Here is a 25,154-nt window from a genome sequence, read left to right as displayed (position 1 = left end):
GGAGCGGTCGCCCGGAGAGACGCCGCCGCGCGCGGCCTGTTGGGCGGCGGGCCGCGGAGGGGGCCGGGTCTGCGCCGCTGCTGGGAGGTTCTTGCGTCCCCGGAGTCGTTTCCCCGCCAGTGTTCTCCAGGTAGCTGCTGTTTGGCGGGCACTGTGCCAGGCGCTGAGCGTCGGCAGCAGGCAAACGGGACGAAAACGCTCTGCGCCCGCCAAACCGACGTTCCGGCGCGTGTGCTCAAGAGCGCGGACGGTGCCGGGGAAGCGTCCGGCTGCTGTGGTTCGTAGACGGCGGTGAACCGCGGGGCGGAGTAGGGACGGCTGTGCGATGCCAAGCGCTGTGCACTGGGGAAGCGCGTTCCGAAAGTGGCGTCTGAGCGGAGGCTCGAGGGAGCCGGCGGGCCGGGTTGCGTGAAAGGAGGGGTGGTGGAGGGAGCGGGAACGCGGGAGCCCAGGAGAGTGGGGCGCACCGCCGGGGCGCTGCGGGGAGCCCAGGGCCGAGTGGTGCCGTGCCTGTGGAGATGGAGTGAGGTGAAAGCCAGGGAGGGTTTTTAACACAGGAGTGTGTGAACTTGTTTGAGTTTAAAAGGATCTTTCCGGTTGAGAGTAGATCGTGAGGGAGGAGGTGACAGCAGCAACGCCGTTTTCAGAGCTCTGGCTGTAGCAGTAATGTGTATGAGGGATGCCTTGGGTCCTCTCCTGGGAGAATCGAGGGGTCCCGTGCAGAGGGAGGGAGAGTTTCTGGCCGAGAAGTGGGGGGTTGGAGCTGCCTTTAAGCCAGGTGAGGAAGACATGGTGAGGCGGGTGTGCCCTAGAGAAGGCTGAGCACAGGCTAAATGTGAGGTGCCTGTAGACGCTGAAATTGGAGATGAGGAGGCAGACGGATTGATCTGGAATTGGGAATGGGAACTGAGAATCACCAGCACTTGGACTTGAAAGCCAGGACACTGGATGGTGGCCTGAGGGAGGTGAGGTAGCCGAGAAGACGCGGAACCCAAGGATTGAGACCTGGGTCACTCCAGTGGTGAGAGGGGACAGGTGGAGAATAACCAGCAAGAGAGACTGAGAAGTGGTCAGCAGGCCAAAGCAAGCCTAGAAGAATGTGATGTTTTCAGAAGCCCAGCAAAGAGACTACTTGAGACGGCAGTGACCTGTGTTGAGTGCTGTGCGTAGGCTGGGTAGCTTGAGGACTGTGTTGGACTTAACAACATGGCAATGAGCTGTTCCGCACAGGAAGGGTAGATACAAAAGTTTCATCGTGGTCGATCCAGTGAGCCTGGGAGGAGCCGCGCTGGAGGCAGAGTGTCCTGGCATGGAAGAAGCAGGGAAGTACGGGGACTGTGTTCCGGCGTGAAGGAGCCACTTGTATTTTCTTAATGTTCTCTTTCCATGCACTTACACGTGCTGTGTCTTCTCCCTGGAATTCCCTTTGCTATCTTGATGACTGACGACTTTTTAGTTTTGAAGACTTACCTACAAGTACTTACTGTGTTCATCATTCACAAGGCACTGTCCTGTAAGCTGGGGGTCATACCAGTGAACGAAACAGACGAAAATCCACGACCTTGGGGAAAGGCAGGCGATAAGCTAAGTTCTGTAGTGTGCTAGACAAGTTCTGTAGTGACTTAAATGAAACAGGAAAATAGAGAAGGGTGAGTGCGCAAACATAGGAGGGGAAGGTGACATCTGAATGCGAGGTTGGAGGAGTAGAATGAATGAGCTGTTTATGTATTATGGAAGAAGAAGTTGTAAAATAGAGTTCAAAATAGGGGAGCAAAGATTGAGGTTGAAGAGTGCCTGGCTTATGGCAGGAATATTTAGGTCTTGGAGTGACTACAGTGAGCTAAGGAGAGAGAAGGAATAGTTCAAATCAGAGTGATGAGAGAAGGGAAGAGGGTGGAAGACCATGAGACCGTGTTAACGGCGTTAGGGGTCGGAGCACTGGGGAGGACAGTGCTTGGATGTGGAGACTAAGCTGCATCGGCTGGGCAGCTGTGGAAGCAGTGAGACCCGGCTGTTGCAGAGCCCCAGGGGAGACTGGCCATGCCTTGGACTGGCGTGGGAGCGCTGGGTGTATGAAGAAGGGGTCAGCTCTGGTATATTGCAGAGGTTAACTGGCCTGTGAGAGGGAGCTTCGGCAAAAGCACTTGGAAGAATGGAGTTGACATAAGTGGAAGTGGGGAAGCCCTTGGGGAAGCAGGTGTGGGCAGGCTACATTTGTTATACCTATTTTAGTTGTCTGAGTGGGTCATGGAATAGTCAGTTTAGCCTTTTTGTGGGTGAGGGGGCGGTGAGACAGGCTGTGCAGTTCAGGCTGGCCTTGAAGAACTCACAGCAATCTTCCTTCCACAGCCTCCAGAGTGTCAGGGTTATAGGCATGTGCCATGCCTGGCCAGTTACACCATTTGAATCCAGGAAAACTTAGGAAAGAGATCCAAGCTGAAGATGTACATTCTGGAGGTTTTGGCATCTGTGTGGTTGTTACGGCTTGTATCTTGATGTACCCCTAAAGCCTCATGAGCTCCCAGGTGGGGCTTTTCCAGGGTGCCTGGATCTAGGTGATAAATAAATGAATGTAGATAGCTCTGGATGGGGACGGTGGGAAGCCCCGTCCTGGATGTGGGTGGCTTGTAGCCTGGGTGGAATGGAAGGGGAAAAGAAGGAAGGTGGACTGCTGGTTCCTGCCTGCCAGCCGTGGACTGTTTCTTCTCTATGAGGCCCCTCTGCCTGCCTCCTCTCATGGGAGCCAGCGGACTGTGGACGGAAACAGCTTACAGACTTCAAGCTGAAATAAACTTTTTCTCCTTTAATTTTGGGTGTTAGGTATTTATGAGATAAATGAGAAAAGTGAGACTGGTATTTGATGTGGTGTAACCAAAGAGCAGCAGTCCAGAAGAGCACCTTCTACAGGTTAGAGGAACCTGTAAGAGACTGGGAAGGAGCAGTGGTTCCATGGGAAAGACCTGCCAGGACCTGGGGCTTTGGAAGCCGCAAAGAGGGCTCTTAAGGACGGAGAAATTAACCCTTTTGAATCCATATAGACCTGAAAGGGTGAAGTTAGGTGAGCACCGGGCTGGCCGTGAGCGCTGGCAGCCTGGAGGTGGTGAGGGCCTCTGCAGGGCAGCTCCAGAGAGGAAGAGTGCGGGGGAAGGAGGGGGCGTGGCCCTGCAGGGGAGCTGGCCCACCCAGCAGTGGGAAGAGGGCGGAGGCAGGTGCACGCCAGGTGGACATGGGGAGCTGCTGTCTCAGCAGGTGTGCCGGCGTGAGTGCACAAGCTGACAAAGCAGCGACCGGGCTGGTGTGGACGGCAACTTCGGGAGGCACAGGGTGGTTCCGATGGTGACTGACCGGCAGCTGCAGGCGGGGGTTGGGGAGGGGAAGGAAGAGGTCGGAAGGCCCTCAAACATGGGCGTGCAAGCCATGGGAGGGATCTGGGGAGACACCCCCCACCGGGCAGGATGTGGCCTGCATTCTCGGAGAGGGGTGGCTCAGGCCCCAGGGGACACGGAGGAGAAGGCCCGGGGTGGGATTTCTGCTGGCCACTGACAAGTGTACGGAGGACTAGAGAGAAGACACGGAGACTGTCCTTCCCTGTGGCTGCCGTGACACAGCACACACGAGATGGCTCCAGAGGCTGAGGCGCAAACCTGGTGTCCCAAGTCTGCAGCACAGCCCCTTCTGGTGCTGGGGACAGCCAGACTCCCTTCTCAGCTCCTCCCGCGTCTCGTAGGGTGGTACTGAGGGTGATCTCCCCATTGAGGATCCACTCACCAGTCCATAGACACGGTCCTCGAAGAGTTGGGTATCTTGGAGCCATTTTCCAGCCTCCAGGAGCTGTGTAGGCCACGGGGGACAAGGTTCCCTGGGAGTCTGGGTGCTGTGGACCCTGAAAGTCAGAGAGTTAGGCAGGTGGAGGGGCAGGCTGAGGATCAGCTGGCAGGGGCAGCTTTGTCAAGGAAGGCTGGGGAATAGCACTGACAGCCCAGCTCACGTTGGCACACAGCTTCTGTGTGAGCCTTTCCGGACCTTCCCCTGCCCAGACTGAGCTCACCACTCCTGTGTGCCGTGCTTTGCAGCAGTTCCTCTTGTCATGTTCTGATGTGACTGTGTTCTGGTCCTCCATTTCCACTATGAGACTTCCAGGCCTGATGCATACATACGGGTCTGACAGGCACGTTAGAAGTCCTGCCGCCCTGCCGTCCCCTCCCCTCTGCCGGCAGCGCCTCGGCGCACTGAACTCACGGCTGTCTCAGGCTCACCTCCTGCATCATACCCACAGCATCGAGTCACGTATCCTGCCAGGCCCAGCTCCTACCCCCACCTGGATATGGATGAAAACACATCATTTACCTTTGCAGATACTGCTTTAAATTACTTTTGGTTTCATTCCTACTTTCAAATTTTATGGTTTGCCAAATATGTAGGCACAAAGTATATCTTAGTCGCACTGGTTGCTTTCTAGGATGCGTTTGTCTGTTACCTTTCACTTGTCTTAATCAGTACTGCACCCTTTCCTTTCTTTTTATAACTTTGCCTTTCTCGGCGTTTCTCTTCTTTCCCTTCAGCGATGGAGTCTCCGGGGATGAGGCCTGACTTGGTGACCTCCGCAATCAAGAGGCGTGTGAAAGACAAGAGAGCTTCGAAGACTACCTTGAATGTTTCTCTTGCTTCAAAAATCAAAACAAAAATAATAAGTAAGTGCCATTAGTTCACTCACATTTGTACTTTTTCCTGGAGAAGTGATATGTTCGCTACCATATTTTGTCAAATAGAGAAAATTGCTCAAGTGACTGTGTTGCCAGGCTCTTTTTTCCATTGGTCCTTTCTGTGCCCTAGGCTCCTTTTGGCTGCTCTCACGGTTTACCCTCTGGGTGACAGCTGCATTTTCGACAGGGATGAGCTTTACAGCCCAGGGAAGCCAGCTCCTTTCCTGCACAGAAAAGTGCACCATGACTGCTCAGGAAAAGAGCTGAACGAGCAGAAACCACTCTGGCCTGTGGGGCAACTGGGTGACAGCAGCCGAGGGTGGGCAGAGACGGGGGCTGCAGGGTGGCTGTAGCCAGGGCTTACCACAAAGGCACCATGCCCTGAGGAAGTGGGGGATCGAGCATTCTGGAGCTGTGAGAAGAGCAAAAAGGAAGAGGGAAGACCAGTTTTCATGACCTCTGCAGATGGTGCGAGGGGCAGGGCAGGGTCCTGCAGTCGCATCCCCCAGGAATGACAGCTGGACAGCCGCACCTCTGATGGTCCAGACCACAGTGCTGCCTCTGCCAGGGTCTCAGGGGCCTGGATGTAGCCCGCCTCCCATGGTGCTGCTCTCTGCTCTGGCAGGACCGTGCACGCCTGCTGCTAGGGAGCAGAGTGCTTCGATTGTGCAGCGCAGCCGAAAATGTCATTGCCCCTCAGCTTCTGGAGACCCCAACCCAGTCCCTTTCCTCTGGCAACGCCAGCCAGGGCTGTTTGAAACCATGCTCACCCAAAGGTAAAGTGGTTTTGTGGACTGTGTTTTTCAGATACCCAAATGTCTGTGTTCATTAAAAAATGCTACATTTTGTGAAATTTACTTTTATTTGATGGAATGTCATTGATTGTAGTCCAAGTGGTGAAAGTACAATTATGCTTTAAGTGTACTAAAGGGACAGAATATGTTTAAAGCTAGCTTAACCGAGAACTCATGCTGGAATTTCTTTGCTGCCAGCGGAGGGGCATTTCAGCAATGATTCACATCACATTTGTGTGCACTTTAAAGAGAAGAGGACAAGCATGGGTTTCAGTGGATGCCTCGAGAGGGGGGCCTTTGGGCTGGTGGTGGGCGGTCCCGCGGGGTCTCAGTGCCCCGTCAAGGCACAGCGAGGGTGCTCCCTGTCAGTTGAGGCAGAAAGGATGGCATTTGGGCGCAGGAACTGTATAGCTCGGTTCTGGAGCCACAGAAACTGTCATTTCTAGGACGGGTGTTGACGCAGGAGCAACTTTTCCATCTGCATTCTGGTAGAAGGCAAGAAGGAGAGTGGGCCTTGTACATCTGGCGTCCAGTGCGGTAGCCGGTGTCACTGCCTGGAAGACCGGGTCTGCGCGCGAGGCCGGTCCTTCCTGACGTGCTTCACGCACGCTCTGCCCCTCCCGCAGCTCCGCTCACCTGCCTGGCTCTTAGTTTTCAGCTTCAAACTCTGGGTGCATATTCTCCAAATTGACCTCCATTTTACAGCTTGCAGTTAAGACTTAGAAAGCAAAATGTATTTTGTGTGACGTAGTTTACTATGGGATGTAAAAATCTGTTAAAGTTCATTATTAACTCTTTAAAAATCTTTTTGCAGACAATTCTTCTATTTTCAAAATTTCCCTAAAGCATAACAACAGAGCATTAGCTCAGGCTCTCAGTAGAGAGAAAGAGAACTCTCGAAGAATTGCAACTGAAAAGATGCTATTGCAAAAAGAAGTGGAGAAACTCAATTTCAAGAATACCTTTCTCCAACTAAAGCTGGATAACTTGGTGGGTAAGACACAATGTTTTTGAATTCTAACTTACAATTGAAATCTTTTAACTATATTACTATAGAAACTCTAAAAGTGGTTTTCCTATCTCTGCCTATTGTAAAAGATTGTTGAAAGTCAGCGTTACATAAATCTCTTAAAGGACAAACATTTGTCAAACAGGTTCCTGAAGTCTGACTCTGAAAACGCCTGTGTTTTCTGTAAACCAGGATAAAATACTGTGATTGACAAGGGCTCATCATTAGCAATGCTTGGGACATTAGTACCTTAAAAAATGAGCAAAATTCTTCCAGTAAATTACAAGGAGGGAGTTCCCAGGGGGTTCATGTTGCCCTTTAATCTTAGCGTTTCAGTGGCCACAAGCCAAGTTGAGTGGAGGCTGTAGTTGGTGCTTTTCTTTCGAGCTTCAGGTCTGTCCACAGAATGGGCAGTGAGAGCAAACGGTTATTAACTAGACTGCAACTACACATTTAAATCTGACATAAGCAAAAATTAATTTAAAATGGAAAAATGGAAAAATTTACTTGAAAGTTAAATTCCTGTGGGTGTCCAACTATGTTTACTTGCCATGTAATATTTTATGAGAAGAGAGAAAAGTATAGGAAAATTTATAATTGCTATCTCAGTAGCATTCAAAATCTGTTGATATATGTATGAGTACCTGTGTGGCTGTTTGGAGTATTAAGTATAATCCCTTTTTAGCTCAGAGTGATCACAATAGAGAGTATTCATAAATGTATGGTTGGGTCATTAGTCATTCGTGAAATACAAGTTAAAACAACACTGAGATTCCACCTCACCCCAGTAAGAATGGCTATCATCAAGAAATCAACCAATAACAAATGTTGGTGAGGCTGTGGAGAAAAAGGAACCCTTTTCCACTGCTGGTGGGAGGGTAGACTGGTGAAACCACTGTGGAAATTAGTTTGGAGATTCCTCAGTAAACTAGGGCTAGAGGTCCCATTCAACCCAACTATTTCCCTTTTGGCATTTTCCCAGAAGAATTGAAAACATCATATCATAGCAATATATATGCACCCATGTTTATAGCAGCCCAATTTGTAATAGCTAAATCGTGGAAGCAGCCCGAATGCCTATCAACTGAGGAATGAATAAAAAAGTTGTGATATTTTTATATAATGGAATATTACTTAGCTATAAAGAAAGGTAAACTTGAGGCTTTTATAGGTAAATGGACACAACTAGAGACCATACTCATAAGTGAAATAAATCAGACCTGCATATGTAAATACTGTATTGTCTCACTAGTGTAAGAACCTGAAAGAGTGAATAAAATCTAGGAGGTACAATAGATACTGTCAAAGGGAAGGAAACTGCTCAAAAGGAAAGAACAGCTGGGATGAGGGAAAAGAGAAAAGAAAGAAGGGGAAAAAACATGGATATATGTATACACAGGAAAGCTAACATAGTTGTACTACTGATTTTTATTACTTTATTGAAAGAAACAGTTAATGTTTCAAGTATTTGATCAATCTTACATGCCTATATTTGTTTATCTGAGTAACCAATTTGAAGATACCAATATGTAATACAGCAACCATTTTTAATTTCCTATCACTTTATCTGAAATTCTGTATTGCTTGTATTGTTTTGGGGTTATTTTGTAAATGCATGTGTGTTTGTTAATATGTTTTTGTTCTTTTATCTTTAAAATAAAAAAATTAAATTAAAAAAACAAATTCAAACATAAATGTATGGTTAGAATAAACTCCAAATTTTAACTGATTAAAAGAGGTCTTTATTTTACCTGAACAGAATAAGAAGCTTATAGAAATAGAATCACTCCTGAGCAATAACTTGATAACTGCTATTGAGATGAGCAATCTTTCTGAGGTAAGTAAATTTTTGTGTGAGTAGTGTCATTTGTAGCATTACTGAGGATAATTGAGATTAAGCAGGGTCAAGGTTAGAGGTTTGTATTTTAAACTTTGTACAAAGAAAGGATAGTATCTATTTTAACTGGTGAACAGTACTTCTCATTTTATATTGTTGATCATTGACACTACTACATAAAAGTCAGGTCTTCTTAGGATTACCCACACCTTACTAATGAGGTCACTGGAATTTAGAGTGTGTTAGTTCAGGATCACAGATTGGGAAGCCACAGAGTGGGGTCTGAGTTCAGTAGCTCAGTGGGACACCGTGGCCCTAAGCAGACTCAGACATGGAGGGTTAGTGGAAGATAGTGTTTCCGATGAGGAAAGAGTTGGTATTATCCTAAAATAAAGTGCTAGGCAGAATTGAAAAGCTACTTGGCTGAGCAACTGATTGGAAGGTAACAATATGCACTGGAATTACAATGGTGAACTCCTGCCATCTTGTCTAGTCAAACTCTGTATTATCTCTAATGTTTTATCGAAGAATTATTTTCTTATTCTCTTTCATGGTTTGAGCAGTCTTTCATTCTTACATCTGGTAATCTGAGCAATGTAGTTGAGGATAGCGACATGTAATGTAACAACCACTGCTGCTTCATATTATTTTGTCTGGAAACCCTGTATCACTTTGAATGTTCTTGCTTTGATTTGTTTATGTTCATGATGCTGGTATGCTGCTACTGTTCTATATTTTTGTTTGTTTGTTTCTCATTTACTACTTTCTTTAAAATAAAATAAATTTTTAAAAAAGCTAGTTGGGATGGAAATAGGGGCAGCTTCTACTAAAACCACCCTCTAAAGTAATTCTAGGTGGATTTAAATATTAAAAAGGAGTCATAAGAACTGAGAAGAGAATGAAAATAAATTGAAGTAGGTTGAAGAAGCCATTCTATAAACAAGGATAACCACAAAGGAAATCAGAAATGGAAAGATTTCAGAGAGTTAAAAGTCATTAACATAAAAAAAAAATGCAAACTGGGAAAATTATTTAAACATACGCCAGACAAAATATTAACAGTATCAATAAAAACCATTTGGAATGAGGAAAAGAAAAAGAGAAAAAGAAAGAAGGGTGAAGGATGAAATACTAGTGAAATTAATTCAAGTATGTAAAATAGAAGAAACAGTGTTGGGAGGGAATTACTAATGAGAAGGCAAAATATGCATGATATATAAAACAAAGCAGCATTCATGAAGTCTCAATTTTAGATGAATTCCTCCTAGATTCTGAGGCAGGTAGTGCTTCAGGGTGGCAGGTAACTGAGATTCCTGTACTCGGATCCCGGCCCTGCTGCTCCCTGCTGCCCGCTGCGCCTGTGACCTGGAATGTAAGCACCTGAAGTTTTCATTGTTTGTTAGGCAAGGTGTGGATAATGGTTACATCCAGGAAGTTCTGAGTTAAATTTGGCTAGCATGTGTTCTGACAGTAGAAAGAATGCAACAAATGCTACTTTTTATCATGGGAGTATTTTCCTGTTTTCTGAGTTTTTTGCAAATCCCTCCTTTCATGAACTTCTGAAGGTCACTTTTAGGGCTGTTGTGAGTTTAAACACAGTGTCCTCATGTAAGAAGACCAGAGCTGTGTCAGCCTGTGTGGCCAGTATTCGGCTCCCTTGTCAGAATGTTTTGGACACTGGCCGCTGCCTCTGGCTGCGCATCACGATTGGCTGACCCTGTGTGGTTACTGAGCGGGTGGGAGGGGAGCAGAGTGCGACTGACACTGGAGGACAGGAGGCACCCTGGACCGGGACACGCCTCGCGTCAGGCTCTGCCCTTTCCAGGTGCTTCTCTCTCTCCCCATCTCAGGTAGGCCACAGCCTTTGTGTCTTCACATAAAGCAGGCAACAGCAGAAATACTTCCTCAGTTTCCTCACACACAGACAGGCGCACTCTGCTCAGCCTGGGGCCGTTCTCCTGGGACCGTCCGCACCCCTTGTACGCGCATGCCTCCACTCAGACCGTGACCTCAGAACGCACCTCTGGCTCCACCAGGCTCCTGCTGGGGGACGCTGGGTTGTCAGTTGGTGTTAATTTTTTCCTCTCTAGGTTATTCCCATCAGGATAAAAAGTTCTGTTGCACCGTATCTTAAAAATGCAAAAGGACTTCTTCCTTCCCTCTCAGCTTCTTTCTTGCTTCTTTCCTTTCCAGCAGAATTTTTGGAGAGTTGTTGCTACTGTCGCCCGTTTCCACTAAAGCTGCTCGCGAGAGCCGCTCCTGTTGGGTGAGGGTTGCAGAGCCCCTGACAGGACGCAGCTCTCCCAGCGACCTTCTCAGGACTTGGGCAAGTCTCATAGCCCCTGTGCTGGCTCCTCTTCGTTCTCCCAAGTACCCCAGGCTCAGTTCTTGCTTCTCAGTCTGCACTTGTTCTCCCTGAATAAACCCTTTCTCCGGTCTCTGCTTAGGCCGCCTCCCCCTCTCCAGACAGTGAGGGCATGGCCCGCGGCCCGCCCGTGTGGACATCACCACCGCGCCAGCTCCTCTAGAGTCTCCGTCTGAAGTGTCACCCTGCCTTCTCGCCCTCCCTCCAGCCCTTCGTCTGACCCCTCGGTGTCACCCTCTTCCCATCCAGTTTTCCTGAGCGTTCAGCCCGGGCCCAGCACCTCCTCTGCGGCTCTGCTCTCAGCATGGCAGCCACAGCGACCTGACACCTGTCTCTGCTGGGACCATGGCACATGCCTGTAATCTCACTCAGGAGGATGAGGCAGGAGGATCACAAGTTCCAGCCTGGGCTACATAGTAAGACACTGTCTCAAAGCAACAGCAAAAATGTTTGTCTCTGCCTAAAACCCTCCAGGACTTTGGCCCAGTGTGATCTGAACCCTGAAGCTCCTGCTGGTTCCTCCGTTGTTTATTACTGTCCCTTCCTGTTGCCCTCGGACCTGGTCAGCGCAGGCTTCCTGCATTCCTCTGATACCAGAGAGCAGCTCCCTGTGTGCAGGCTGCCGGGCACACTGGCTCAGCAGTCCCTGCAGGCAGCTTCTTCAGCCACTCCCCGCTGAGCACAGCTGTGACCGTAGCCCATGTCCTGCTTCCTTGCTTTAATGTTTCTTAACTCTGTAAAACACGTAATTTTGTTCCTTCATTTTGCTTATTGTATCCCACCAGAACGTACACTCCTTGCATGCAGGGATTTTTATCTGTACCAGAAAAATAGTCTAAAATATAGTAGAATGCAATGTTTCCCAACTAAGAATAAGGCATTCTGAGAAGCTGAGGCAGGAGGCTGGATCACAAGTTCAAGCCCAACCTGGATGACTTAGCATCTTAGCAAGACTTTTGTCTCAAAATTTAAATTAAAAAAAAAAAAAAAAGACTTGGGAAGGAGACAGAAGGAAGAAAGGAAAGGGGAGAAGAGAGGGAAGGGGAGGAGGGAGTGACAAGGAAAAAGGGAGGATGAGGCTTTGTGTGGTTTGGTTCTGTTTTCTTTTTCTGAAATGAAGTCTTGAGTCCCCACGCTCAAGTGACTCTCCTGCCTCAGCCTCTGAGGAACTGGGGCTACAGATACACCACACTGAGTTTTTTGTCTTCTTCGAAGAGCAGTATGTGTATTACCCTGCAATCCCTCTGTTACTCTGCTTTTTAAGTAAAAAATGCTAAGTAATATGAAACAGTTGTTTAGCATAATGGTCATGTAGTTTTCTTCTTAAGTGTCTTAATATGGGTTACCTAGTAGTTTTAGTAGTTTTCCTAATTTTGCATTTCTGGAATAACTTCAGAAATGATACAGTGTTGAGCCTGGCATGGTGGCACATGCCTATAATCCCAGCACTCAGGAAGCTGAGGCAGGAGGATCATTTCGAGTTCAAGACCAGCCTGGACTACAAAGTGAGCTCAAGGCAAGCCTGAATTGCATAGTGAAACTCTGTCTCAAAAACACACACACAAAGAAGATACATTGTTCTTTTAATCCGCTGCAGAATTATTTTTGCACCTAATTTTGTTTAGGATTTTCTATTTTTTGAGTAAATGAGCTGTCTGTAGTTTTCTTTCAGTATTGTGTTTAGGCACTGATAAAAACATAATATACTCTAAGCTCCTAAAAAACCTGGAAATTTCCTTTCCCTGTGCTCTAGAAAATGATAGTTTCCAAATTCATTTTCTTGGAAAGTTTGGTAGAGTTCTGCTGTGGCTGTCTGGCCCCGGGTGTGGGGAAGAGAGGTGGCTCTTGGTGAGCTCAGGGATTGGTCCCTCGGAAAAGTCCTTCTGTGTCAGTTTTATTTAATTGTCTGTCCTTAGAAAACTGTCTGTAATAAATACCTGTTTTATTTTATTCTTTTAAAAGAATCATCTAATTTATTTTGAATTTTCTATTTAGTGTTTCAAGTTTACTAATTTTTGCATTTATCTTTAGGAAGTCCTTTCTTTGCCTTTCTGTGGCTTGAGTTAGTTTTCTAATTTTGAGTGAATATGTATTTCATCCTATCTCATTCCTTCATGACTCTTGTGGACAAGATGCCATTTCTCTCTTACTGCTGTCAAATTTTTTTCTGTTGTCTTTAGTTGAGAATTTGACATGGGTAGTTTTGGCATGAACTTCCCTGGGTTCATCTCCTTTGGGGTGCACTGTGCTTCTCGGACTTGTGGTAAGCTTGGGGCGTTTCCACCTCGGCTCTGCGGCTGTCCCAGCCCTGCCATCTCCTCTCCGAGGGGACGCTGTACTTGATCAGGTGCTGCCCATGCGTCTCCCAACTGTTCATCTCTTAAATTCTCTTTTCTTTCTCAGTTTGGGTAATTTCTGTTCTGTATTCTGCTTCACTGACTTTTCCTCTCTGTTTTTGCTGTTGAGTCCTTGAAGTTTTATTTTAATTTTCATTCGATTATTGTATGTTTTGGTCCTGAGTTTCCATTTGGTTCTTCACTGATTCTGTTCGCTGACTCACTGGTTCTTTTCTGAGTCTTATTCTTTCTTTCGTTCTGGACAGATTAGTCATTGCTTACTGAAACATTTTTATGTTGCTTAGTTTAAAATCCATGTCAGATAATTTCAGCATTTGTGTTGTATCAGTTTTCCTGGTCCTGTTAGGATGAGTGCTTTTCTGTTGGAACTTGCATGTCCTGGGTGTGCCCTGTCCAGGGACTGTGAGTGTCCTCACTCTTCTGTGTGAGCAGATCCCCCTCCATGCCACACGGGGAGGTAGCAGTGGGGGCAGAGTTCAGGCCTCCGCAGCTTAGGCTTCGGCACCCTGTCCTGGTTGTGAGAGTGACCTCACGGCACGGCTCTGTGGTACATCATTGCCTGGTCTTTTTAAGAATTTTTTAATAAACATATTTCTGTCAGAAAATTTGAAAAACAGCAAAAATATGAGTAATATTACCTGGTCTTTGGATTTTAGAAATGTGTGAAAGAACCTAATTATGTAAGTGTAAAGATCTTATAGACGTGTAGACATACACATGTGTATTCTCATGCATAGAAAAAGGTTTGAGAAGTTACTGAACACATGCTGGCGCGAGCGCCATAGGTCAGGGAGGGCTGGAGCCGTTCCAGCTCGTTGCTCTCACTTCTCCCCTCGGAGGCTGGCCTGGGAACGAGCCGCGCTGTCGCTGTGGTACCCAGAGTAACGTGGCACTTACCTGTTTCTCTCTGGTTTCTTTGTTCTTTCCCAAACCAGTTCCATCAGAGCTCCTTTCTGCCGTCCACTGGCAAGAAGAAACGACCCAGCAGACAGTGCGAGCTGACACGTCTTCCATTCGCAAGGTAATTGCTGCAGAATTCAGTGAATACTGACTTACAGCTTACAGTGTGGAAGAGGGTAGATTGGACTGTTAATAGTTTTAATTTTGTGTGCTGTCTTGAAACACAGAAAAACATTTAAAAATAAGTAATGAAATCTATTTCTAATAACGTGTCGGCAACAGTTGCGTTGCCAACTTTGCAACAGTGAAAGAAATCAGACGTTCTCATAAAATTCAGTTGTGAATGCTGAAGTAGTACTTGGCTTTCTCATGAATACCTCTAGTGAAGAAGGAAGGAAAAAGGAAAGAGAAGGAAGAAGGAAGGGAGGAAAGGAACGAAGGCGGGAGGGAGGGAGGGAGGAAAGGGGAGAAAGAGAAAGGAAAGGAAGGAAGGGTGACGCAGGCAGAGAGGGGAGGGGCGGGGAGGGGAGGCAAGCAGGTGCAGACACAGGTGCACTCTGAGCTCCTCAGAGCAGTTTTCCATGACCCAGTCAGGGTTTGCGTGCCCAGACAACCAGGAGGGTTTGTCGCCCTTGCCCCCTAAGGTCTGTGGGGTCAGTGTGCAGGCTGTGTACATCAGCCCCAAAGAAACTCAGCCCTCAGTGCGGTAACCAGGGTCATCTGTAGTACCCTTCTACTTTTCATTTCTATTCTTTGTTTTAGTCTGTTTTTTTCTGGGGAAATTGTTTCTACCTTCATTGTGTTGCAGGTGCCCAAGCTTTAAGACTGATTTTGGTCCTTGCTTTTCTCCTACTAAGATTCTCATTTCTTGATTTATTCAATAATAAGCCATAGAAAGTGCCCTGCGTGACACCTGAAAAGCCAGTCACTGAGGCCTAGAGAAGTGAAACCGCTCAGGGAGCTGACAGCATGGACTTGAGTCCTCTCCTGCTTTCTGACAGTGTTGGGTCTGTTGTATGACTTACAAGTTTAAGGCACAAAAGTGCCTTGAGTAAAAGCATTAAACCAGTAAAGGTTCTTATATATTAAAATAATGTCTGTTTTTCATAGTAAAAAGGAAAAAAAAGCTCATATCTATTGTGTCACTATTTATCCTAATTTTATCCATTGATGTACCTGTTATATACAGTCCAGTACATTTTAAGTACTGTAGCTTTGAAATAGTACATTTAATTGTTTTGTAGTTCTGTAAGTCTTTTTTAAAAATCCAGTGACATAGCCATATGAGTTGAACAACAGCTTGCTCTCCAGAAAAAGTCATGTGTTTTCTATTTGTTTTTGAGGCAAGGTCTCTTTATGTAGTGCAGGCTGGTCTCAGACTCATGGTGATCCTCCTGCCTCAGTGTCCCAAGTGCTAGGATTACAGGTGTGCACCACCATGCACCAGCTTCATACGTTTAAGTGAATTTTATACGGAGCCTGATCCTGGATCTCGTCATGGTCCAGAGGAGTTTATATTTGTAATCCCAGGAAAAAATTATTGGAATTCTAGCCAGTAAATTCCAGTCTACCACTTAGAGTGCATCCCATGGCAAGAATAAAGAGACAAAGATGTATCTGCAGTTTGGGGAACCAAGGGAGTCCTAAGTCCAGTTGGAACAGTGGCTGACGGGAATAAAGGCCTAGAGCCAGGGCCCAGCCTGTATTAACTCGTGAAGAGAGGAGGGCTCGGAGCTGAGTGACCGTGAGGATGGCGGAAGGACGTGAGTGCTGTGAGCCGGGGCAGGTAGGGGGCACAGCAGCACCTCTGCAGTGTGTGGGGAGAGGTTCGCAGCAGGAGCACCAGACTCCGGACTCTGGAAGCAGAGAGCCTCTAGGTTGGGAGGAATCTGCGTAACGCAGTTTGAGGCAGTATCTTGTGTTCTGGGTCAGAGCCTCAGCTTTCACGGCGGGCCTTCCTGCCCTGGGACGTCACTGCCTCTTTCTCAGTCCCAGCCGACGGTGCAGCGTCTCTCAGCCCAGCTCACACTTAGCAGCAGGGAGCTGGGTGGGCATCACTGACCCGGCACATCGCTTGGAAGGCTGCGCGTCAGCCCCTCACTAGGCCCATCTGCATTGCTAGCGCCGAATGAGAGGTAGGGTGTTTTCCTAGCAGCTCTGTGCGCATCAGTGCACAGAAGGTGTGTAGTGGTGTTGAGTTGAGGTTTGATTTTAATTTCCCTGGTAACTAAGAAAAGGTAAGCATTTGTTCATATGTTTTCTGTCTATTGGATTTCCTACCCCTTTTTTAGGCTGTTCTTCATATGCATGCTTTGTGTGTAACGTATTTCTTTCTACTCTGTGGTTTGCCTATTCATCGTCTCGATGGCATTGTTAGATGAATAGAAATTCTTTATAAAATCTAATTGTGTGTGTGTGTGTGTGTGTGTGTGTGTGTGTGTGTTCCTCCCCACTCCACACCTTTGCAATTTTTGATCACTGCTTTCTGTGAAAAATCTTCATTGTTTACAATGTCACCAGATGTTCTCTTTCCTTCCAGAAGTAGTTTTCTTTTCCATTTCATGTTTGTGTCCTCAGCCTGCCTGGAGAATGGGGTGTGATGGAAGGGAAGACCACAGTTCTTTTCTTCCTGTGAGGATGTTCCATTGATCTTGCACCACTTGTGGGAAACACCGTCCTTTCTCTGCTCTGCTGGGGTCTGTTTCTAAGTGAAACCATCTTAATTACTAGCTTTTTAGCAAGTCTCCCTATTTCAGATGTGAGTCGTCTTTTTAATCCTTTTTTATTCAGTATTATCTTGACTCTTTTGGGGTCTTTTTGCATTTCCTTATGATTTTAGAATAGGCTTGTCAATTTATACACACAAATAAAGCTAGAATTTTGGATGGAATTGTATGGAATGTAGCTCAGTTTGGAGAAAACTGACTTTTTATAAAATACTGTTTCATCTATAAACATGTTGTATCACTCAGTTTACTTTCATATTGTGTTTTTTCTCTGTCTTACAATTTTTTGTACAGTTATTGTATACCTCAATTTATTCCCACTTATTTAGGTTTTAATGGCATTCTGTTTCTTAAGCTTTATTTTCATCTTGATGCTTGTATATACAATTGTTTTCCAGATATTGGCCTTATTCCAAGAAATTTGATTATTGATTCTAGTGGCTTCTCGGGGGGCATTCCTTTCTGTAGTCTGTGAATATAGTTTATTATTTATAAATAAGGATGATTTTCTCTCCCTACACCTCTGAATTCATAGGCCTTTTATTTCTTCCAGCTTCATTGCACTAGTTACTTGCTCTGTGTTGAGTGGAAGTGGTGAGAGCTGTGTCCCAGTTACTGACTGTGTTACTGTCTCCTGGGTGTCCTCACGTCTTTGTCAGGTTACAGAGTCACTTTGCATTCTGGTTGCAAAGACTTTCTTCATAAATGGATGTGGGATTTTTATCAAATGTATTTCCTATCACTATTGAGAAGATACTACTTTTCCTTTTTCTGTTAGTGTAATCAGTTTTTAATGCTTTTCTCTTCCTGCGGTGACTTATAAGGACTGGTTTTGAGAATTAAACCAATTTGCCAGTTGTTTAAAACAGTTTTTGCCTGCAGGTTAGTATAAAAATGGTTTATATTTTTCCATGTTTTGGTGTTTACACTACACTGGTCACGTTCAATGAATTGATAAGTATTTTTCTGTCTTCTGGAAGTGTTTGCTTGAGAGTAGTTATCTGGGGCTGCAGTTTTTGTGTGGAAAGCCTTTTATAGCATACAGTTTCCTTACTAGACACATAGGAATATTCAGATTTTCTGTTTTTTGTGGGGTTTTGAAGGTTCTAAAGAACGTGTTTCTTTCACGTAAGGCATCACAGTGCTGGCTTGCAGGTGCCCGTCATGCCCTTGCTTTGCAGAGCTGTCCTCTGCTTCTTTCTGCGTTGTAAGTTTTGTAACATGCAGAGTTCCGTATTTCCTTCCCTCGTGGCTTTAGGGTTCCATTACCTTCAAATGATGATGATGATGATGATGACAAAGAGAAAACACCGAGGGACAGCAGTGTTGCGCCGAGGGTGTCACCTGACGCTCCGTCTTCAGGATCTGTAAGGCAGTCTGCACCAACTCAGCGTACTGTGGACACGTTATTTCTTAAAGAAAACAGTTGGAACATGCAAGGTCCGGAGGATGCAGAGCATGTTTCTTCTAGTGTCACTGTACCTTCCAAAGGTGAGAGATTGTTTTAAAAATTCATTTTGAGTGTAAGTATTAGTTACATTCACTTTCTCATTGAGGGCAACTAGAGATGTGTGTATGTAAACAGTTAATGAGTTAGATCTGTTACAGATTTGCTGACTTCCACCGTTTAAAACTACTGGTTAAACTTTAAGTTTAGTGTAAAGTAAGTGTGCAAGCTTGACATGGCGGCACACACCTGGAATCCCAGCAGGAGGACCACGAGTCTGAGCCCAGTCTGGGCAACTTAGCAAGACCTGGTCTCAGAATAAAAGCTGCAAATAAGGGCTGGGACATCGCTCAGTGGGAAGACCATGGGTTCAACTCCAGAATCACAAAAGGAAAGAAGAGAAAACCACATCCAGATGCTGGTGCTGTGCGCTCGCTCACAGGGCCAGGGCTGAGGGAGGAGCAGGCCAGGGAGGTTTGCTCGGTTTCCTAGCCTGTGGTTTGAAAGGCCCCAAATGTGTGCTTGGCCTCACCTTTCCTTTCGTAGATCTGAAAACTGGTGGCATAAGTGGGGATAGTGACTTTCAGGATTACAAGCAGTTACTGGTGAAACACAAAGTTGAACCAGTTGAGACTCAGACCTGTTAAGCTTGCACTGCGTTTACGTGTGCTGCTAATGTGTGAGCCAGTGTGGCTGTGGAACCGCAGCTGCCCGGCTTAGCGCTGAGTTACTTTTCCTCCCTGCGAGCGGTGAGTGGCCTGGGCTTTTCCCGGCTCATCCTCACCAGCGCCTTCGGCTTGTTGGCTGTCCCTTTCCTCTGGACGCAGATGTGACTGCACTCAGCACCTCCACTGTCATGGCCGGGCCAGCTTTCAGCAGTGTTGTTTCCCGTAGAGTCGCATGTAAAGTGTGACTTGGGAATCATTTCTAAGTCACATTTTGGGTCATTTCTAATTCACTTCTATCTGCATAGATCTTAGTAATATAAGGATTTGCTAGCTAGCCATGGTGGTGCATACCTGTAATTTCAACACTCAGTAGGCTAAGGCAGGAAGATTGTCAGCTCTATGTCAGCCTGGGGTACATAGCAAGTTCAAGGTTGGCCTGGGCTATGTGGCAAGACCCTGTCTCAAAAACCAACAAATTCTTCAAAGGTTTGCCAGGCATAGTGGTATAGCCCTGTAACCCCAGCATCAGGAGAATGAGGCAGGAGGACCGCCATGAGTTCAAGGCCAGCCTGAGCTACACTGTAAGAACCTGCCCCCCCCAAAAAAATTTTTTTGGAGACAGGGTCTTGCTGTATAGTTTAGGCTGGCTTTGAGTTCAGTATGTAGCCCAGGCTAGCCTCGAACTCGTGGCAATCCTCCTGCCTCAGCCTCCCAAGTGCTGGGATTATAGGCATGCACCACCATGCCCAGCCAAAAAGAATTTTTTAAAAATTGAAAAAATAAAATGAAAAACCCTCCTATGAGATTCTTTACTTATTTCTGAATTTTGTATTTCCTTTATTTTATAGAGAGCCATTCCCACTTAGACCGAAGTTCCCAGCATGCTGTAGTGGATGAGATGACCAGTGACCTGTGCAGCAGCCATGGGAGGGAGAAGCTGTCCCTGAGTAACGTGACAGCGAGGAAGAAGCGCGGGTCGTGCTGGGCCTCGGGCAGCCCTCCTGCAGGTGTGCCCTGCAGGGCAGGCTCGGGGCAGCAGCGGAGTTTGAGTCCAGCCTTGGGCTGGGGAATGGAGACGAAGGACTGTGCTAATGGGAAAAGCATCACAGTGCCCGGAAACCCGCCAGGCCTTGCTGGCCCGCAGGACCCTCCTGCACCTTGCGAGAAGCCTCGCACAGACAGCGCAGGGCACGTGCAGGGTGGTGGGGACCCCCAGGGACAGGCGACCGTGTACGGAGCTGACATGGAGCTCACAGCCACCGATGCCAACACAATCATCACCGTTTCCCGGGGCAGCAGGCGTACGAGCAATAAGAAGATGAGTGATTCTGAAGGCCAGGCGCTCAGGAAGGTGAGAGACCGGAGCTCTGAGACAAAGAGAGAGAGGCCAAAGAAAAGATGTAAAATGAGCGCAGGCGTGGACGCCGAGGGGCAGGCTGAAAGTGGACCGGAGGGAAGCTGTGCGCTCACAGGTGGCAGGGGGGACTCGGGAGACGCCGATTCTGTTCCCAGTGCTGCACAGCTGCCTCCAGCAAAGCCACTGAGGAAAACGACCCTTCCTCGGGGCTCTGGCCCAGCGGACGGGCACGGTGCCCAGTGCAGCAGAGAGGAGGAAGGCGAGTCTGTGGGCGGCGAGCAGGGGCTGGCGTCCTCTTCCTCCCCCCGTGCAGGCGGGGCCACCCGAGCAGGAGGCGTGCACCAGCCCCAGAACGGGATCCCACGAAGTAAAAGTAAAGCTTCCAGGCAGACATTTGTGATTCGCAAGTTAGGAAAAGATTGCTTATTCCCAAACCAAGAGGGTATAGAAACCGTTCCTGGAAACCTCGAAGTTGCACATGAATTTCAGACAGCTGATCTTTCCTCCAAAGAAAATGAAAACTTACGTGCCTGTGAGACCCAGAACATGGTGACGATGAAAACGTGTGTCACTGATAGGCAGCCTGCCCAGCAGGGTCCATCAAAAGTCAGCAAGCTTAAGCAGAAAGTAAACAGAAAGACAGAAATAATTTCTCAGGTAAACCAGAGGTATGAGGACAATGGTCAGGATGTGCATGCCTCCCAACAGAGGAGCATCTTCTTCCAACCCCAAGTGGGTAAAGAGACTGTCTCTGGAAACCTAGGCGTTTCAGAAGACTTTCAGATACTCAGTCCGTTCATGAGAGATCATGGAAACCTATGTGATCATGAGACCCAGAACTTCCTGGATTTGCACAATCCAGTCACCCCCATGTACCCTGTTCAGCAAAATGAGTCCAGAATTAATAAGAAGCTTAGGCAGAAAGTAAATCGGAAGACACAGATAATTTCTGAAGTGAATCATTTTGATGACAAAAGCTGGTGTTGCTCAGAAAAAGGGAACTCTACCTTTCCCCAGAAAGGGAGAGAAACCATCCCTGGGGACCCGAAAGACTTGAATGAATTTCAGCCCCCTGCTCTTCCCACCTGGGACAGTGGGCAGCTGTGTGCTTACGAAACTCAGAACATTTCAGCAGTGAAAAAGCAGATCCGTGGTGTGCAGACAGCGTGTCAGAATGATTCCGAAGCAAGGAAGCTTAGAGGAAAGGGTCATCAAAGTGCAGAAATAATCTCTGAGCCCACCCGCAGCTGTGTGAGCAGGGGCCAAGGCCTGCAGGCGCTAGAACAGGATAACTTTGCTTCTCTCACCCAGAAAGATGCCGAAATCATTTCTGAGAACTCAGAAGTCACACGTGAATTTCAAACAGTTGATCTTCCCACCAAAGATCATGGAAGTTTATGTGACTACGAGACCCAGAAAAGCTGTGTCACCAGTGTGCAACTTCCTCAGCAAAAAGAATCAAAAACAAGTAAGAAGCCTAGGCAGAAAGTAAATCGGAAGACAGAGATAATTTCTGACATGATCCAGGTGTGTGAGGGTATCGATAATGATGTACATGGCCAGAAAAGCTACTCAGAAGATCTCGATTTTAAAGTCAGTAAATCGGAGCCAAGACTCGACCCACAAGGCCTTGTCGGCGAATCCTGTGTGGAGATCCACCATGATGTGGTTCCACATCCGTCTAAACTGGTTAAGAAGCACAGGAGGAAGTCATCAGGCAAGGCAAGGAGCACTTTGAGAAGAGCTCAGAGCACGCTGCCTTTGCCATCGGCCGGTTCTTCACAGACCCCCGCCACCTCGGAGGCCAGCGGGCCGCACCGCAGCAGTGGGCCCCAGTGTACCGCTCAGGGCCCGGCTGCACAGCCTGAGCCTCAGAGGCCGCGCCCCGTAACTCCAGACACAAAAGGCGACGTTCCCTGGGTGGAAGCGAGGAAAGCCGGGCAGTGCCAGGCCACAGAGGTGACCAGGGCGACACCCAGAGCCAAGCGGGGGAAGACCTCCACAGCGCGTCCTCCGCGCTCCAAGGGAGCCTTGGCCCTCACGCCCCTCGCTGCTCACAGGAGGCCTGCTGGCGGTGAGCACGCGGACCAGGAAAACGGGGGCGGGAGCGACAGGAGTGTCGGCGCCCAGCTGGACTGTTACACGAAAGTGCTTCCGCCGTTTTCTCAGATACACCCGCCTCCTGTGCAGCGCTCCTCTGATGGTGTCTCTGAGGGTTCAGCGCCTGAGAGTGTTTCTTCTAGTAAAATCCTGGTCATCAAAGACCACTCTGCCCCTGAGCTCTCGCCCAACCGTCAGGGCCGAGGTGACGGGCACGAGAAGACAAAGGAGGTGCGAGCCAGTGTGGGCCGGAGAGCCCAGAAGCCCGAGGCAGGTAGGCGGCCACTCGAGTTGTGTGCTTCCTGTCGGGATCAGTGCGACTGTGGGACTTGAAACCAGTACATGTGTGTGTGTGTGTGTGTGTGTGTGTCATGAGTTACAGACACAGCACCAAGGGGTTAAAAGTTTAATACGTGGGGAAGACAGTGGCGTGTTGTGGCGTTCAGAACCCACGTAGCAGGTTGGCCATTGCCAGGAAGCTGTGTGCTGCGGCTTCAAGCAGTGAACTTCCTTTTCAAGTTTTGGGAGAAGTTGATTGTTTTACATGTATGTAATGAGCTGCCCCTGTTTTACTTTACCAGATAGTTGCAGGCTTCTTAAACCAACAGCGTGTATGTAGTGTGGTCAAAGCCCTTTCATAGGGGTGTAGAGGGCTGGGCAGGGGACGGTGCTTCCCCAGAAGGCACGTGAGAGGGGAAAGCGGTGAGGTGGGCGTGCAGATACACCGGGGTGTGACTCGAAGAGTTTGCAGAACTCCTGAGAGTAGGCCCTGAGCGACAGGTAAGTGTTCACTACTTATCTACCCCAGTTATTAAAATAATACTGCAGAAAGTCCAAAGCAGAGTCAGAAAGAGCAGGGGTAAGAAGGTCACCAGGAAGAGGACAGCCAACGTTTCCCTTGTGCGGACTCACTTGAATCCGTGGGTTTTTAAGTCTGTATTTGAAATCCTGCCCTGTAACGTCACTGACTCCACTTCCTTTCTTTCACATGACAGCCTAAGAATATTTTTTGCTTTTGCTTGGTTTTTTGTTCTGGCCGAGAGGCCTTGTAACATGTTGTAATGTTAGAAGCTCCTCTACCAATTCTCACGTTTCTGCGTGGAAAGGGACTTCAGTGTCTGTTCGGAGCGCCGGGGTTCGGGCAGCACAGTCTGCCCTCCCGCAGTGCAAAACTTCGCAAGAACTTTTGTCAGCTGATGTGATTTCAGAATAAAAACGCTGCAGGGTTCTGTGATGGTTTGTGTCAAATGTTAAGCCTGTGAATTTCTAAACTTGGCCGCCAGTGATCAGCACTTTACTCCTTATCTGATCACAAGTGTTTGTGGAAATGTCCTTTGCAGGTAACAGAACATTACAGGACTTGACAAACACCAGCTTCTTTCCAAGGAACACCGCGAAGTCTGCGTGCCAGTCAGGAGAGGGGCCTTCCCCGCCACCGAGCAAGAAACGGAGGTGCACGCCGCTCAGCCTGAAGGAGCCCAGTCTCAAAAGGCAAGTGTGCAGGGCGGGGCGGCCTGGGTGTGGACAAGCTGTGCTGTCCGACAGCGGGGCTGGACCTCAGTCAGTTAATCCCACTCAGTCCCCACCCTGCTGTGGTCACTTTTAGATTGTTACTTGATAATTATGACCTTTAACGGTGTCTTCTGTGATGTACTTACCCATTTATTTATTTCCCACCTTGTTCCCTAGAAGTTGTTGTGGTTTCTGTGTACTTTGCTCTCAAAGAGTAACACTCCTTTTTTGTATTTTTTAAAACTTCAAATATACTCCCTGCCGAGAGAGGAGGGCACCTCCAGCCTGAGGCGGCCCTGACCCTGCCGTTGGCTGCGGCGCCCTGGAATCCAGTGTACAGCGTCACGGGGGGACAGTGCGGCATCTCCCGAGAGAGATGCGTTCAACATCTCGGTACAGCCATTTCTTTAAACAGCCCCTGGCCCTTTGCTTCACTCTAGTTTTCTTTATTTGTTTGTTGTTTATTTATTTGTTCCCTTCCTGATTGCACAGTCGCTATGGGTATCAGGCCCAGTGGGTACCAGCACTTTGCTACATTTGCTTCCTCTGTTTTGTTTTGTTTTGTTTTGTTTTGCTTTGTTTTGTTTGGCCATGCTGAGGATTGACTCTGGGGCCTTCACACTGAGCTATATCCCCAGTCTGTTATTTATTTATTTATTTATTTATTTATTTATTTATTATTAATTAATTAAAGGATGTCTTGCCAAGTTGACCAGTCTGAGTTTGTGATCCTCCTGTCTCAGCCTCCCAGAGGGCTGGGATTATGGGCAGTGCACCACTGTGTCCAGATTTAGTGTATTTTTAAAAGCAAATCCCTAATACTGAGTGTTTGATTCCTAGAACATTTCTCTGTGTAACTCTTAAAAAATACGAATTTCTTAACAAAGTTAACAAAACTAGACAAGAATGATCTCGTGTAGCAAATTTAGAAGTAATTCCTACTGTCATCTAAGAGCCAGTCCGTTCAGATGTCCTTGGTTCCTGCAGAAATGCGCACACCCCGTGCAGGTGTTGCGTGCAGGCCCTGGTCTGGCCGAGTGTTTCGGAGACCCCGCCCTGGGACAGCGGGGTCCGCCCGGCCGGCCCAGAAAGCCCTCTACTTCGCCTGCGCGCACAGGTGCAGTGCGCACGCACGGCCGGCAGGTGGCAGCGGTGCAGGGCTGGGCGGAGAAAGAGTGAAGCAAAGGACCAGGGGCTGTTTAAAGAATGGCTGTACCGAGACGTGGAACGCATGTCCTCAGGGGGATGCCGCACTGTCCCCCGTGACAGTGTCCGCTGGATCCCAGTGCGCCGCAGCCACCGGCAGTGTTGGGACCCCCCCTCGGCCGAGCAGCCTGGGCCCCGCCCCGCCCGGCACGGGCTGCAGGGGAGGCGCTGCC

At 47.8% G+C, this 25,154-nt stretch overlaps 1 protein-coding gene across 3 annotated transcripts in view; it reads left to right on the top strand.

Moving 5' to 3' along the window:
* The window catches only part of Sgol2 (shugoshin-like 2 (S. pombe)), a 26,252-nt gene that overhangs the window by 424 nt on the left and 674 nt on the right, over positions 1-25,154 (top strand). The window contains exons 1-8 of one of the 3 annotated variants that reach the window (XM_005373248.2): positions 35-130; positions 4,563-4,691; positions 6,312-6,487; positions 8,266-8,343; positions 14,001-14,086; positions 17,950-18,182; positions 19,655-22,537; positions 23,604-23,754. In XM_005373248.2, the coding sequence (XP_005373305.1) occupies positions 4,565-4,691; positions 6,312-6,487; positions 8,266-8,343; positions 14,001-14,086; positions 17,950-18,182; positions 19,655-22,537; positions 23,604-23,754 (3,734 nt within the window). In that variant the 5' untranslated portion in view covers positions 35-130; positions 4,563-4,564. Of the gene's footprint in view, positions 1-34; positions 131-151; positions 278-4,562; positions 4,692-6,311; positions 6,488-8,265; positions 8,344-14,000; positions 14,087-17,949; positions 18,183-19,654; positions 22,538-23,603; positions 23,755-25,154 lie in introns of those variants that run through there. The other 2 variants (XM_013511911.1, XM_005373247.2) reach the window with 2 other exon arrangements.

The sequence above is a fragment of the Chinchilla lanigera genome, unplaced genomic scaffold, assembly GCF_000276665.1.
Source record: "Chinchilla lanigera isolate Chin_1 unplaced genomic scaffold, ChiLan1.0 scaffold00002, whole genome shotgun sequence".
Taxonomy (NCBI): domain Eukaryota; kingdom Metazoa; phylum Chordata; class Mammalia; order Rodentia; family Chinchillidae; genus Chinchilla; species Chinchilla lanigera.
This window is presented reverse-complemented; position numbering and strand designations above follow the sequence as displayed.